The 15,697-nt window shown below is 40.2% G+C and overlaps 1 protein-coding gene across 3 annotated transcripts in view; it reads left to right on the forward strand.

Moving 5' to 3' along the window:
- Positions 1-15,697, forward strand: part of B3GLCT (beta 3-glucosyltransferase) — a 125,547-nt gene that overhangs the window by 59,043 nt on the left and 50,807 nt on the right. For all 3 annotated transcript variants that reach the window (XM_509616.9, XM_054665170.2, XM_054665172.2), the window contains 3 exons: positions 1,908-2,044; positions 10,200-10,263; positions 15,500-15,619. In XM_509616.9, the coding sequence (XP_509616.5) occupies positions 1,908-2,044; positions 10,200-10,263; positions 15,500-15,619 (321 nt within the window). The remainder of the gene's footprint in view (positions 1-1,907; positions 2,045-10,199; positions 10,264-15,499; positions 15,620-15,697) is intronic.

The raw sequence follows: 15,697 nt of genomic DNA on the forward strand, positions 1-15,697 counted from the left end.
TGTTTAATATTTTTTTGAATTACTAACTTCAGTTCTTGCATTAAGTTTTGGATTTTTCATTTGGCTCTTGTTTATAAATTGTAGTTCTTTGGTGCAATTTAAAAAATCTTTTTATCCTTAAAGAACACATTAACCATAGCTGTTTAAAAGTCTTATTTGATAACTGCAAAATCTGTTTTATCTGTGCATCTCCTTCTATTTTTCACTTTTCTTGTTTCTGGTTTGGTCTTGTTTCTTGCTCTGCTGGGTGAGTTTGGCTAAATCTCAGATGTTTTATGTGAAAAATTAAGAAGGCTGTGGATGATAGGACTTCCTATAGAAGGATTTAATCTTCTGGGTTGTAGATGTTGTTTGGGTACGTCTATTCGTAGACTGCCCTTACTCCAGAGCCATTTTGTCCTGGCAGTCTGAACTCCAACTTTGATCTCCCGGCACTACAGTACTGCTAAAGGCTTTGCTCAGCTTTTTAGCCTCTCCACTGCTGCTTTCTCCTTGGTTCTTTTTTTTCCCCCTTGGTTTTTGTGCAGCTTAGGTCATTGAGGGAAACTTGCATGCAGCATCTTGGGACCCCCTTACATCTCTTCTCTTTCAAGGTCTCCAGCTCTAGACTCCGCCTTTCAGTCCAGCGAGGCTGCAAAAGCCCCCAGCTGCTGCTTTTGGCTGTGTGCTATCTGCAGCTCCAGGAATCAGCCAACTCCTTGAGGAAAGAAGGGGCTCCCATGGATGGGCTTTCTAATTCTGAGATCTTAGTCCTTTATGTCCTTTCTGCCTTTGTTGTTTTCTTTTTTTTTTAATTTTATTATTACTATACTTTAAGTTTTAGGGTACATGTGTACAACGTGCAGGTTTGTTTTCTGATGGCTTCAATCATTTGCTTTGTGTAATTTCTCCAGCTTTTAAACTTGTTCTCGACAGGAGAGTAGACGCAATCCAGATTATTCTATTGTGGTCAGAAGTGGACGTCTTTCATTACACTTAGAATAAAGTCTGTGCTCCTTTCCCCTGGCACATAAAACTCACCCTGGTCAGCCTTTTGCCTGTCTCTTTTGTACCTTATTCCCACACCCAGTAGCTCCAGCCACTGGATTTCTTTTTTCATTGACTGTATCAAACTTTTTCCCACCTCAGGGACTTTGCATTAAGTCCTTTGACGGCTCTTCCTCAGATTTTTGCATAGAGCTGGCTCTTTGATATTATTTCATCTCAGTTTGCTACTGAGGATGAACAAAATGCTAGTCTTCATTATATGACTAACAGATTTTTGCCTAGGTCCAGCTCCTTGATATTATTTCATCTCAGTTTGTTACATCATAATAGATTTCACTCTCTTTTCAGGGCAGCTCCTAGTCACCCTGATTTATTTTCATCCTAGCACATTTCAGTCACTACCTGAAGTTATTTTATTTACTTTCTTAATTTCCATTTCTCCACTCTAGGGTAAGCTATGTTCCTGCCTGGTGTGTGGTAGATTCTCAATAAAAATCATTTGAATGAATGAGTAAATAAATAAATAATCCCTGATTCTGAAAGGAATTTTTCAAATTATTCTTTGAAAACCTCAGTAGGGTATAAGGGCATACTATTTTCTTTGCCCTAATAGTCTTTTTATATGGAATATTCTATAAAATACAACTTTTATACATTTATGGTATAATGATGACTAACATTTTGTTCATCTTGATGATCAGATCTTGAACTGCTTTTTTGTATACAAAGCTTATGTTATATTCATTATCATACTAGTGTTAATTATATTTTTGTTTACATTCTCTAGAAATATTTAATCTGTGCTAATAACTCTTTATCACCCAAAATATTTAATTATCTAAAACCAATAGTACCACCTTCTATTGGTCTTACATGAAATGATTGTTTTTAAAGTGACATGTTATATCTTTATTTAACAGGAATGGTTTTTGGGAAAAGCATTACATGATGAAGAAGCTACAATAATTCACCATTATGCCTTTTCCGAGAATCCTACAGTTTTTAAGTATCCAGACTTTGCTGCAGGCTGGGCCTTAAGTATTCCACTTGTAAACAAGTAAGAATTTATTGGACTTTTTTCGGGGGGCGGGAGGGGTGTGCATCAACTTTAATTTCATTGAGTACTGTAACTGATGGATCTCAGGATCTCAAATGAGTTTTTCAGCCAGAGGCAGTGTGTGGTAAGACCTGGAAAAGGAGCCAGATGCTTGAGGGTTTCTGCTTCAGCGCTGTCATTTACTAGACCCTTCAGACAAATCATTCAACCTCTCTGTATTTCTTCTTACTCATCCAAAGATAACAAGTTGTGAGACTAAGGGAGAACACAGAATTGCTCTGAGAACCATGCACATGGGAGCATCATTACTATTGTTAAGGGATCTACTTAGCTATAGGTGTAACTTTGATCACCAGTAAGAAAATGAAGCAGTAACTTGCTGGGGTTGAGAGTTGATGACTCATTAGGTGCATGGGTATGCATACTTAAACACTGGCCAGTCAGGAGGGACAGCTAGTGGAAGGTACTATAGGTCGTCATACCTAGCTATTTGTGTGTATATTCACAATGGTGCTCTGTTAGATGTGGAAAGTGAAGATAGTTAAATTGTAATTCAGGAGAAGTATGGTTGTTGACAAGCCCTTCAGATTAATCATTATGTTTTTGTTCTTTAGGGAATGGAAAGTTGATAAAGCACTTGTGGCTTTTATATCTTCAGAGATGAAAGAGTTTCTATCATTAAGTGTCCTGTCTCTAGGATTTGGGGTCTTGAAAATCTTATTAGCCCATTGTAGATATACAGGATATTACATACCTTGTCATTCACAGCTGGACAAAACTTCTTGACTACTCCTTTCACATTTCAAAGTTCTCTACAGTGTGATACCCTCCTTTCCAGGGTAGAATCCAAACAACAACAACAAAACCCCCTGTGTTTCCTAGCTTTCCTTGCTACTAGGAAGCAGCCGTATGTTGTAGGTTCCATCAGGTAGATGTGTTATGTACAATTATTTTTGGGAACTGAATTGTGTGGGGAAGGAGACAAAGCATGGGGGACCATTTGAATTGAGACTCGTAGCTAAGGAAGAGTCGTTTGCAGTTGACAGCGGCTTCCTGATGATGGCAGAGTCTGAAGCTCCTACGCTGCTGATTTCTGTGGTACAAATCTGGGGGTTCTTGGAATCTCAGCTTACAGTCTGTTTACTCTGACTTTCCAGTAATTCCATGAGCCATCTATATGCTTTAATAAATGTAGGTTATGCTTTAACTAGCCAGAGTGGATTATTTTTGTTTGTTTCCAGTTAAGATCTTCGACTCACGCACTCAGTCCTGGGCCTGCCGGGCAAGAATGCCCATCTCCTGGCCCCTGCCAAGCATGCCTAAGAGCATCTGCACAGTTTCCCTCCCTTCATTCTTAGAAGGGTCAGGGAGGAAGAGGAGTGAAGACAAGAAGAAGTAGTGGTCATTCCCTTCTCACCGTCTACTGGTCTGCTTAATTCTGTGCTCTGCAGGGGAGAGGGGAATATGTTCTGCCCTTCAGCAGCCTTGGGTCGTGTTTCTTCTCAAATTAAATACACTTTGGTTTGCTACAGCTTGAGGACCAGGAGCTCCCAGGACATACTTTTCCTGCAGTGTCCAGCAGCCTTATGTTTGGGGCCAGTTTAGCCACCTTTGTTGAGTGTGGACTCTTAATGAATAGAAGCTGTGACCTGCACTTTGTAGGCTGAGCCACTGTTCCTTTTCCCTTCCTCAAGTATTCTTCTCATCCTTGGCCACAGGAGGCTTCCTCTAGCCTTCCTCATTTGGTCTCTACTTAGTTTTATAGTATGGAAAGATTTGGTCTGACTTCTCCATGGGCGAAGTCCCACGTGGCTGTGATTTTTCTGACTTGGGACTTATAACCTCTGTATAAGCCTGTTTCTCTCCCATTTCCCATGTGCTATGAAGTCCCTTGAGAGAGGAACAAACACAGCTCTTGCCTGCCCTGTAAAGTGCTGTAAGTGCAGCAGGTTCTTCTTCCTCCAGGGCTAAAGAGGAAACCAGTGGGCCCAGGTAGAGCTATATGGCAAGCGGGGGTGTAATCATTTCCTTGAAGCCAGTATAGCTCTTTTCTTCATCACTGCCTTCTGATCCAGGAGGCCTCTCATCCTGAAGGCAAATCCTTATAGTCTAGAGTTTTACCTTCCTTCTTCCCATCACAATTTCCTGTCTTCCTTTAGCAAGACTTTCTTGGAGACCTCTTGATGCTGAATTCAATTCCGTTTTTGTTGAATTAGGTGTTAGAAGTAACTATTTATTCTTGCTTCCTTTGACTTACTGTCTGAACCAGGTGCAGGTTGATGGAAGTGATCCTGTTTGAACACATTTTTGACTCCTGGCATCCCTATATAGGGCAGTTCAACCTAATTCTTATGACTGACATGCTGGCATTAAGTATAACCTGTTCTAGGAAACCTCTGTCCTCTGCTTCACTGCTCATCAAGTGTAGCAGCACCCAGAGCACTGGCAGGCTTTGTTGGCTCTGGCTAGTGCTCACCTCATTACTGTCTCATGCTCACCACATGACTAGCTTCCAGGGGTTCGTGAACCAGGGTTGCAGGTTGTGCACTAGCTGAGATGTTAGCTTTATTAAGGGGCGACTTTATGTTCTGGATTATCTGGCATTTTGCAAGGTAGTCCCACAGGAGACCACAGGTCCATGATTCCCTTCCCCGTTGTATTTGTGAGATCATTGAACACATCTGTTGACAAGGGAAGGTAGCCAGTGCCCAGCTTCCATAGAGGTTTCACATCTCCCTTTCTAGTCAAGTTTAACCATATTTAGGAGCGAGAACTGAGGGCCTTGTCACTGCAGCAGGGTGTGTAGGCATCTTAGTCTGTTTGGGCTGCTATAAAAAAATGCCATAAACTAGGTAGCTTATAAACGACAGCAGTTTATTTCTTATAGTTCTGGAGGCTGGAAGTCCAAGATCAAGGCACTGGCAGATTCAGTGTCTGGTGAGTGCCAGTTTTCTGGTTCCTTTCCTTCTTGCTGTGTCCCCTCATCTGGGAGAAGGGACGAGGGGTCTTTTTTATAAGGGTGCAGTCCCATTCATGAGAGTTCCCTTCCCATGGCCTCATCACCTCCCAAAGACCCTGCCTCCTAATAACATTGCCTTGAGGGGTAGGACTTCAGCCTATGAATTTGAGAGGGGACACAAACATTCAGACCATAGTAATAGGGAACTATGACTAAGGGAATTAAAGCCAAGAGGTTAATCTTTTCCACAAAGCTCAGGAAATTCCCAGCACTTCCCCGTGACTCCAGTATGATAAAGGAGTGAGGCACCAGATAGCCTTCTGCATGGTGTGTCATCTGCTCGTCACAACGCTCAACAGTGACCAACAAACCGTAGAATGTGTATAGTTCATTGATATCCATGGTCTTCTCCCTACCTCCTCTCCCTTTCCTCTGCCAGGAAGAAAAAGCAAAATAAATATGCAGACTCTACCATAATGCCATGTTTAAAATTCTACTTACCTTAGATCATATTTCCTTTCCCCCGATGCCAACAAGTAATCAAGCAAATGATATAACCCATCTAGCATAGCAACTATCTTGTGGTCAAGATATATTTTAAAATGGCTTTCTAGTGGGGATTCTTATTTATTCTTCAAGAAACTGGTATTATACTCAGGACTAAAGGAAGGATAAAGTATTCATTAGCCCCATCAACTGCAACATTGGATCTTCCTAGTTGTTGTTTTCACAATTCAAAGCTAATGTGCTGACTTTATTTCTTCCTATTATTATTAGCTATATCAATTAGCATGATTTTGGATGCAAGTAATAGGAAGCAACTCAAACTGGATTAAGGAAATACTTTTGCTGTAATTGGGGTGAGGTCTGTGGTTGGTTGATCTAGCAGTTTATCAATATCATTGAGGACCCACACTTTCTCTGTCCCTCTAGCCTATAGTACACAGAATCCATTTATCCTAAATCTGGTTCCTCTTGTGGTTTCAAGACAATAAGGGCTACATATTTCCTGTTTGCATCCAATAGTAGATAGCCTGTTCCCAACCATGAATGGTAAGTGCTTGTCCTCAGTCTGGTTGGGCCAACTGCGTGTGTGTTCTAATCTCCAGACTATTAACAGTTGCGCAGGAATTTCATTGATTATTAGAATTATTAGAATTTTCAGTTCTAATCCCCAGAGTATTAACAGTTGCCAGGGAATTTCATTGATTATTCTGGCTGGCCCAGAGTAATCAATCTCTGACTCTGGAGCCTGTATAATTGTTGGGCTCAATATTAATCAAAACCAGAATTTGTTTAGGAAGAATGAAGGGGAAACTCTGTATTATGTAGACAACCAAGAAGGCCAGTCCAGGAATGTTGATTCCCTTTGTGTCCTTTCCTTGACTTTACGGCCCACATTGTAGGTAGCGTAACAACTTACAGTTACTTAGGTGTTTCTTCTGTCCTAGTCCCCAGGACAACTGGTTACCTAAAGATAGTTCATGAGACACACTTTCTTAGACTGTTTCCAACCAAAATTTTATTTGGCCTAACAATTCCACATCAGTTTTGAATTCACACTGCCTAATATTTCCTGGCAGTCCATCCATTTGATCAATTAAAACAATACTTTCATTTTTGGAGAAATTTTCATTAACTTCCATTAAGATGATTTCTTCAAATATATGTCATTCCAGGACACTGTTTCTGGTTTTCTCCATTGTTTTTCCACCAGCAAACCTTATCGAGATTTCCTTCAGCAGGTAGCTCTGTTGACTGATTCACAAGTGGGACTGAAAAAGTTAGCTAGGAAGTGGGACTGAAAAAGTTAGATAGGAAGTGGGATTGAAAAAGTCAGCTTGGAAGTAGAATTGAAAAAGTCAGCTAGGTATTGAGTTGAAAGGACCCTCAGTCATTTGCACATCTGTAGCCTAGGTGGTTGTGTCATTAGAACTGTGCTATTGGGGGCATGACTTAACTTCTTTTTTTTTTTTTTTTTTTGAGATGGAGTCTCACTCTGTCACCCAGGCTGGAGTACAGTGGCGCAGTCTCGCTCACTGCAAGTTCCACCCCCGGGTTCACGCCATTCTCCTGCCTCAGCCTCCCGAGTAGCTGGGACTGCAGGTGCCCACCACCACACCCGCCTAATATTTTTGTGTTTTTAGTAGAGACGGGGTTTCACCGTGTTAGCCAGGATGGCCTCGATCTCCTGACCTCATGTTCTGCCCGCCTTGGCCTCCCAACCTTGTGATCCGCCCACCTCAGCCTCCCAAAGTACTGGGATTACAGGCATGAGCCACCACACCCGGCCCAATAATTCTAAAAATTAGGAAGGCTAAGTACCAAACTTCATGTTTTCCAGGAACTGAATATTTAATGAGGAAACATTTCATGTAAGTAACTGGAATTTCTGGCATTCATTGGTTTTTTGGTACTGTTGGTTACTGAAACTAGCATTGGAAAAACCTGTTATCTTGCTTGGTGTATAGAAAACTGAAATCCAGTTACCACTATTAGGTATTGCCTTTTAAGTTAGTTGATCGCCCTGCACACTCTTAGAACTTGAACTTGTTTGCAAGGTGACTGGGTGACTGACATAGGCCTGAGGTGGCACGTGAGGCTAACTCTTCCACTAGAAGTCTGTGATATTGAGGTAAATATGACTTGGTTGTGGTACACTCTGTGGGCTGCAAGAGATTGCCACTGAAAGATAGCCGTGTATATATTCATTTGTCCTCTCATCAGTCCTTCTCTGTCTCAGAAATTCTTTTTTATTTTTATTTTTTGAGATGGAGTCTTGTTCTGTTGCCCAGGATGGAGTGCAGTGGCATGATCTCGGCTCACTGCAACCTCTACTTCCAGGGTTCAAGCAATTCTCCTGCCTCAGCCTCCTGAGTAGCTGGGATTACAGGCATGCACCACCATGCTTGACTAATTTTTGTATTTTTAGTAGAGACGGGGTTTCACCTTGTTGGCCAGGCTGATCTTGAACTCCTGACCTCAGGTGATCCCCGCACCTCAGCCTCCCAAAGTGCTGGGATTACAGGCATGAGCCACTCTCAGAAATTCTCAGTGGTTTTCACTTTTTCCCCTTCTGAGGTTTCCCTCAAAGAAAAAGAATTTTCAAGGATTGAATGAGAAAGAAACTTGAAAAGCCAAAAAGATGGAGAGCATGTTTAAGGTAACAGTACTAAGGTGTTTACTGACTGTTATGAAGGGGCCTATGAAACATGGCCATCTAACAGTGGAGGTCACATGCCTCTTGTATTCTAATCACAACTTGGTGTTCCTTGCCTGTGGCAATAAGCCCGGGTATGACTTTTCTGTCTTTGGAGCCTGAATGAAATGGATACTTACTCTTTGTGGTCTGATTAGATTTTGAAGGCATGTGGCATGAGTCCAAATCCCAAAGTTACCTTGATACAGTTTATTTATGAAAACATGCTCCAACTGAGCAGAATTCAAATTGAACAAGATCTCACTTGCCAGGGCAGACATTTTTTCTCTTAAGTATATATTTGGAGTGTATCTGAGGATATAGTCTCTCAGTCCACCCCACTTATACTCACAGATCTGTGGGCAAGTATTGAGTGGGAATGTGACAGATATTATATGGGGCTTCTTTTGGTGCTACCTGCTACCAAGCTGTGTTAGTATCAGCTGTGAGACAAATGCTTTGTAATGAAGCACATTTATCCTGTGTCTGCTTTCTGTCTTCTTCTAATCAGAAGTGAATTTTTATAGAAATCTTTCATGGCCCAATCAGACAGATGTAATTAAAAACAGTAGAAAAAAATGGAAACTTACTACTATTTTTCCTTTTTCTTTTAAAATTTTTGTTTCTTTCTTTTTTTTTTTTCTTTTCGAGACAGGGTCTCCATTGCTCAGGCTGGAGTGTGATCATAGTTGACTGCAGCCTTCAACTACTAGGCTCAAGCGATCCTCCCACCTCAGCCTTCTGAGTAGCTAGGATACAAGTGCACCATGCTTGACTAACTTAAAAAATTTTTTTTAATTTGTTTTAACTTTTATGTTAAACTATGTTGCCCAGGATGGGCTCTAATTCCTAGCCTCAAGCAGTCCTCCTGCCTTTGCCTCCCAAAGTGCTGTGATTATAGACATGAACTACTGTGCCTAGCCTACTCTTTTTAAAATCACTATTATTTCTTTGTAGTGAAACTATGTATTAGGAGGTTTGTAATTTAAACTAATAGTCTAGTCTTGAGCTCTATAAATAAATTAAAAAAATATGGTATTTTGGTGATTTGGGTAAGTATTCCTCCCTCGTTAGCTTTGAATCAAATAATATGTTGTCTAATTCATTCAGGGAGTTCACTGAGTGCTCACTGTGGTCAGGTGTGGTGGGCAGTGCTGGCAAGACAGAGGAGAAAGTATAGCACAGAGAGAGTTATGTATGCTCCAGATTTTAATGAATGTGGTAAAGCTGATAGGTCTGTGCTTTGTACTCTGGTGGTCAAGGAAGTTTCCATTTACTCTGATGGGCAAATCTGGAAAAGTTTTACAGAGAAGGTACCCATGAGTTTGGTGTTTACAAGTTTGCTCGGTAAAGGTTGGGTACAGGCACTCTAGGCAGATGTCCAGCGGGAGAGAACAAGGGGGAGGTGTGTGCTCTGGGTGTAGCAAGTGGGTGCTGTGATGCTAGAGATGGTCAGGGGAATGGTAGGGCCCTCAAGACTGGCTCAGGAGTTTGGGGCTTTATTCTGTATGGGAAAGGAGCCATTGAAAATGTTCAAACAAGACAGTGACTTGAAATAAAACAAAACCACATGCTTTCCCCCCATAAAACCCAGCAAGATTCATTAAAGTAAGAAACAAAAAGTGGCGGTTGTCTGTTTCTCAAGCACAATTTATTTCCCCCTTTCTTTTTTCTTTCTCTGTCATTATTTAGTGTAAAGATGATCAGGAGTCAACAAAGCTCATGACTTTTTTCCCCAAGGCATTGTATTGTATTGTACGTTATTTGGCAGATGTTGGAATAATGAATGCTACTTTTGCGACCAGGCTTGCATTCATTTATTGGTCAGCCAGCCGTTGCGTTTTCACAGTCCTTTCCCTCAAGGAAATTAAACTGTTATTTTTATCTTTAAATCTGTATGTTTATCTGTTTTCAAACACTAGAAAGTCTCAAGAATGTGTTAGTCTTGCTTGACACTTCTTTTGGTTAAAAAAAATCAAATTGTCTCTATTTTCTAGGCTTACCAAGAGACTAAAGAGTGAATCCTTGAAATCCGACTTTACAATAGATTTAAAACATGAGGTATGTCATGTTTTGTTTGATTAAAAATCTTACTAATCAAGAATTCATGTCCTTTGATGTAAAAGGTATTTTGCATTCCCTAATCTTGCGTTTTCCCCACCCACATCTACTCCCCACAGAGATAATTTCATAGCACTCCAGTGAATTAGATGCTTTTATTTTAAGCTCATTTCAGTTATGTAGGTGAAGACAGAACAGTGAAAAAGGTTGCATCTTGTGATTCATGATTCTTTACTTTTAAGCTAGATGGATGGGTCCAGAGGTAGATTTCTAAAAAAATGCAAAAATGTCATTAAAAGTACCTCTGCTCTTACTTGATGCTTCGGTTGTACATATGCCAGTATAGATTGAATGATCATGTCCCCCCACCCCTAATTCATACCTTGAAACCTGAGCCCCAGTGAAATGGTCTTTGGAGGTAGACCTGTGAGAGGTGATAGGGGCATGAGAGTGGAGCCCTCATCAATGGGATTAGCACTTTTATAAAAGAGGCCCCAGGGGGCTTCCTTGCTCTTTCTGCCATGTGAGGATACAGCTAGAAGGTGCCATCCATGAACCAGGAAGCAGGCCCTCACCACTTAATCTGCCAGTCCCTTGATCTTAGACTTCCTAGCCCCTAGAACTGTGAGAAATAAATTTGTTATTTAGACTCCACTCAGTCTATGGTATTTTATTGTTGGAGCCTGAACAGACTAAGACATATGCCTTTGTTGTGTGTCTGTGCTTGGCTGTCTGGAGCAGAATTGAGCCTATTGGTCCCAAGCAGGCAGCCTGGAGCCCTAACACTCCTGGTTTCTTCACATTTACTGGACATCTGTGACCAGTTATTCTAGAGGCAGGTGGCAGTTGTCCCATCATTAATTATTCTCGAATCATCATTAAGAAGGCCCTTTTTGCATTTCACTTGTGGGCATGCCTGACTGCACAAAACAGTCTTGCCTCTCATTCTCTGCAGGAATCTGTATGTTAGGACATTAAGGTAAATCTTGACATGTAATTCAGTCCAGCAGTGCTGATGGCCTTCCAGGGACAAGAAGGCACACACAAGACTTTCTGACTTCTCAGCTGTCTTTAAATGGTAATGCAGAATATTTGAGTGGAAATAAACTTCGAAAAACGTAATTCTTCTCTTCCACAAAGATGAAAAAAATGGCTTGTTGAAAACCAAGTTCTGCCTAGATAGGATTAATGAAAAGTCAGCTCTAGATACTTAGGTTTGGAAATCTACTAAACATTGAATATATACAAAATAATATTTCTAACATATATGAAAGGTATAAAGATTAATGAACAAAATACTTAAGTAGCTTGCCTGGTTTAAGAAGGAGACAACTATGAGTTACCTTGAGGCTACCTATGTGCTTCTTGAGGAGAGGCCTCCTTCCATCTCCCGACACTAAACTCTCTCTTGAATTCTCTCCCTCTCCCTTTTCTTCATATTTTATTATGTATGAATGTATTTCTGAATAACATGTAATTTTGCATCCTTTTGGGCTTTATATAAACAAAACTGTATACAAATGCTGCAGGATTTTTTGCTCCTTAGTTCAGCTAATCTGGATTCTTGTCTCACAACCAGGAAGAATTAGGCACACAGACACATTGAAGGGTGAGGAGGATGGAATGTATTTAAGTGAAAGGAAAGCTGTCAGCAAAGAGAGGGGGCCCTGTCAGCAGGTTTCCACCTCATAAAATGAATACCAGGGCCCCTACACACGAGTTGAAGAGGACTCTCCTCCCCTGCATAAGGCGTGAATTCCTGGTGGCTCCACCCCATTCTTCCAGTGCATGTGGGCCTCCATGCATGTGGGCCTCCAGTCCACTGCAGGCATGCCTAGGCAAACCCCCTGTGCAGGTTCCCTTATTCGAACAAAACATTTGGTGTAAATAAACACTTGTGGGGTGGATCAGAGATTCTCTGGGGGCCCTTCCCTATCTGCCTAGGCATTTGGCTGTCTCCCACCTCTATCACAAATACGGTTCTAATTTGAGACTCATCCATGTTGATTCATGCAGCTCTAATTAACTTATTTTTACTTTCTATAGTAGTCTCCCATATGACCTTAATAATTTATTTATCCGTTCTCTTGTTAATGGGCTTCTGAGTGGCTACTGGTTTTTTGCTATTACAACCATTGCTTCTATGAATATTTTTAATGTGTATCATGGTGATCATCTGCAAGAGTTACTCCAAGGCAGAAGCTTTTAAACTTTTTTTTGACTATGACCCACTTTAAAAAAAAAAATTTTCATCATGACCCAGTATATTTGTGTGTGTGGTGGTGTTTCTGTTATTGATTTCTAACAGTATTATTGTAGTCTATACAACAGTCATTTGAGGTACTTTTAGGCTTACTTTATGGCCTAGCTCATGTTCAGTTTTCATATCTATTAGATTGAAGAAAGTATTAATGATGCTTTTCAGATATTTTCTTCTTTACTTCATTGCTTCAATCCTTCATTTTACTTTTGTTTTGTCTGCTTATCATTTACTAAGGGAGGAATGTAGAAATCGTCCATAATAATGGTGGATTTCTCCTATGGAACTGCCAACTCTTACTTTTTATACTCTAAGGCTATGTTAATTAGATGCATACAAACTTAGAATTGTTACATCCTCTTAGTGAATTTGTCTTTATCTTTAGTGATGCTGTTTGTCTTAATGTTTATTTTGTTGACATGAATATTTTAATGTTAGCATTTTTTGGTTGTTTGCCTCATAATCATTTTTTATCTTTTTCTTTCAATCCTTTTGTGTCCTTATCTTTTTTAGATGTGTCTCTTTTAAAGAGGACATGCCTTTTCCCCCCACCCTCCAGTTTGAAAATCTTTATCTTTAAACCAGATAGCAGATTTACCTTTATGTTGATTGTAATTACTGATATATTTGACTTCTGTCACTTTATTTTGTGCCCCTCTCCTTATTTTCTTTTTTTCTTTTTTTTTTTTTTTTTTTTTTTGAGACAGAGTCTTGCTGTGTCACCCAGGCTGGAGTGCAGTGGCACCATCTCGGCTTACTGCAACCTCCACCTCCTGGGTTCAAGCAGTTCGCTGCCTTAGCCCCCCCTGAGTAGCTGGGATTACAGGTGCCCGCCACCACGCCCAGCTAATTTTTTTTGTATTTTTAGTAGAGATGGGGTTTCACCATCTTGGCCAGGCTGGTCTTGAATTCCTGACCTTGTGATCTGCCCACCTTGGCCTCCCAAAGTGCTGGGATTACAGGAGTGAGCCACCATGCCTGGCCCCTCTATTTTTCTATTTTAAAGTTCCTTGTCTTCTTATTCATTTATTTATTAGTCCATATTTTTTCTTTTCTGCTATTTTAGAAGTTAAATCTGTCTGTACTTTATTGATTATTTTAAATATTTAACATGCATTCTTAACCTAACAATGATTTATTAATCAATAGCCAGAAAATTTGAGGGCCTTAGGATAATTTAACTCTGATTATCCCACTCCCAACTTATATGCACTTGTTGTTCAATATTTTTGTCCCTTTTTCTTTTTACTCTGGAAACTTAGATATTGTCATTATTTTATGCAGTTAACATTTTTATTAACTCATCATATATTTGCCATTGTTTTTGCTTATTCCGTCTTGCTTCTTAGGCCTTCCAATTGAATCCTTTTTATTCCTCCTGAAGTGTATATCCTTTAGAATTTCTTTTAGTGAGGTGGTAAATTCTCTCAATATTTTTTCTTTAACAATATTTATTTCAACTTTGTTTTTGAAGCATACTTACTTACATCATGTAGATGATTCTAGGTTGCCAGTCATTTTCTGTCATCACAAGTTTTATTCAATTATTTTTCTTTTTTCTTTCTTTGTTTTTCTTTTGAGACAGAGTCTCTCTCACTCTGTCACCCAGGCTGGAATGCAGTGGCATGATCTTGGCTCACTGCAACCTCCATCTCCCGGGTTCAAGCAATTCTTCTGCTTCAGCCTCCTGAGTAGCTGGGACTACAGGCGCGTGCCACCACGACCAGCTAATTTTTGTATTTTTAAGTAAAGATGGGGTTTCACCATATTGGACAGGCTGGTCTCGAACTCCTGACCTGGCGATCTGCCTGCCTCGGCCTCCCAAAGTGCTGGGATTATAGGCATGAGCCACCACGCCCAGCCTCAGTTATTTTTCAAATGTGCTTGTTTTGTGTAATCTTTTCAAAATAATTTTTTCTCACGTTTTAAAGTTTTTCTTTTCTTTATAAAAATATATTAAGCATAGTAATTTTATAATCTGTTTGATAATTCTGATAGCTGAAGTTTTTTTGAGTCTGATTAAATAAATTATGTCTGCTGGCTCTTGTTCGTTATCTTATTTCTTTTTTGTGTGTGATTTTTTTTTCTCTGAGTGATTGTTCTGTAAGCACCCTTGTTCCTTTGGAAAAATCCTCTGAGCCGTATATTAAAGTTGTGGTTCCTTAGTAAGGATTTACATTAGCTTCTGCCTGTTGCTAGTGGGTTATACTGATGAGATAATTTAAATGATCAGTTTGAGATGTTTTGGGACCTCATAGGTGGCACAAATTAGGGAGGCCTGGCTTCTGGTTGCAAAATCTAAGAGGAGATTTAGAGATTATTCTTTTCCCTCCATTTAGACCCATGGTCCTAGCTTTATGTAGGGGGATTGCTGTTGGTCACACCCCACCTTGGGTGGGTCATAGACTTCAGTCTCTTCACTCCTATCAGAAACTCAGCCTTGCCAGAGGTCAGCTGATACCTACTAGGGAAAACTACCTTTGGTGCCTTTTTTTCCCCAAGATCTCACTTTCCCATTTTTGTTCTCGCAGATTCCACGTTGTTGTGCCAACTTAGCAATACCTGTAAATATTTAAGGGCATTTTACCCAACATTTGTAGATGTTTTAAGCAAGTTGAGTATTTGGGGTATGTGATTACCATACTAAGGAAACGAGCCATAATAATATTTTCTTACATCTCTCTCTGTGATGTTGTAGAATGTGTTCTTTCCTAAAACCGCATACTTTGGAATTTTTTGGAGGTCAGAATATTGATTCATAGTTAATTGCTTATTGTTAGTAATAGATTACATTTATTCACATGGAATTGTCATTTTTTTAAGTTTAGGAAGTCCTGTTGAATACTGACAAATTGATATGGTTCAACCTACTCTCTATGGAAGGTGTGTTCTGCTTTCCCTTGAGATATTTTGTCCCTTCTTATACTTGTGTTGACTGAGTTCTTTCATCACTGCCTGTCTCCTGTCTTGTGGCAGATTGCCCTCTACATCTGGGACAAAGGCGGAGGACCTCCCCTGACCCCAGTGCCTGAGTTTTGTACCAATGACGTGGACTTCTACTGTGCTACCACATTCCATTCTTTTCTACCGCTTTGTGTAAGTAACAGAAGAAGAACTTCTTTGCATATCAAAGGAAAAATTTAGATGCTGTGCATAATGTCATCCTAGCACTTT

Source organism: Pan troglodytes, chromosome 14, assembly GCF_028858775.2.
Source record: "Pan troglodytes isolate AG18354 chromosome 14, NHGRI_mPanTro3-v2.0_pri, whole genome shotgun sequence".
Classification (NCBI taxonomy): domain Eukaryota; kingdom Metazoa; phylum Chordata; class Mammalia; order Primates; family Hominidae; genus Pan; species Pan troglodytes.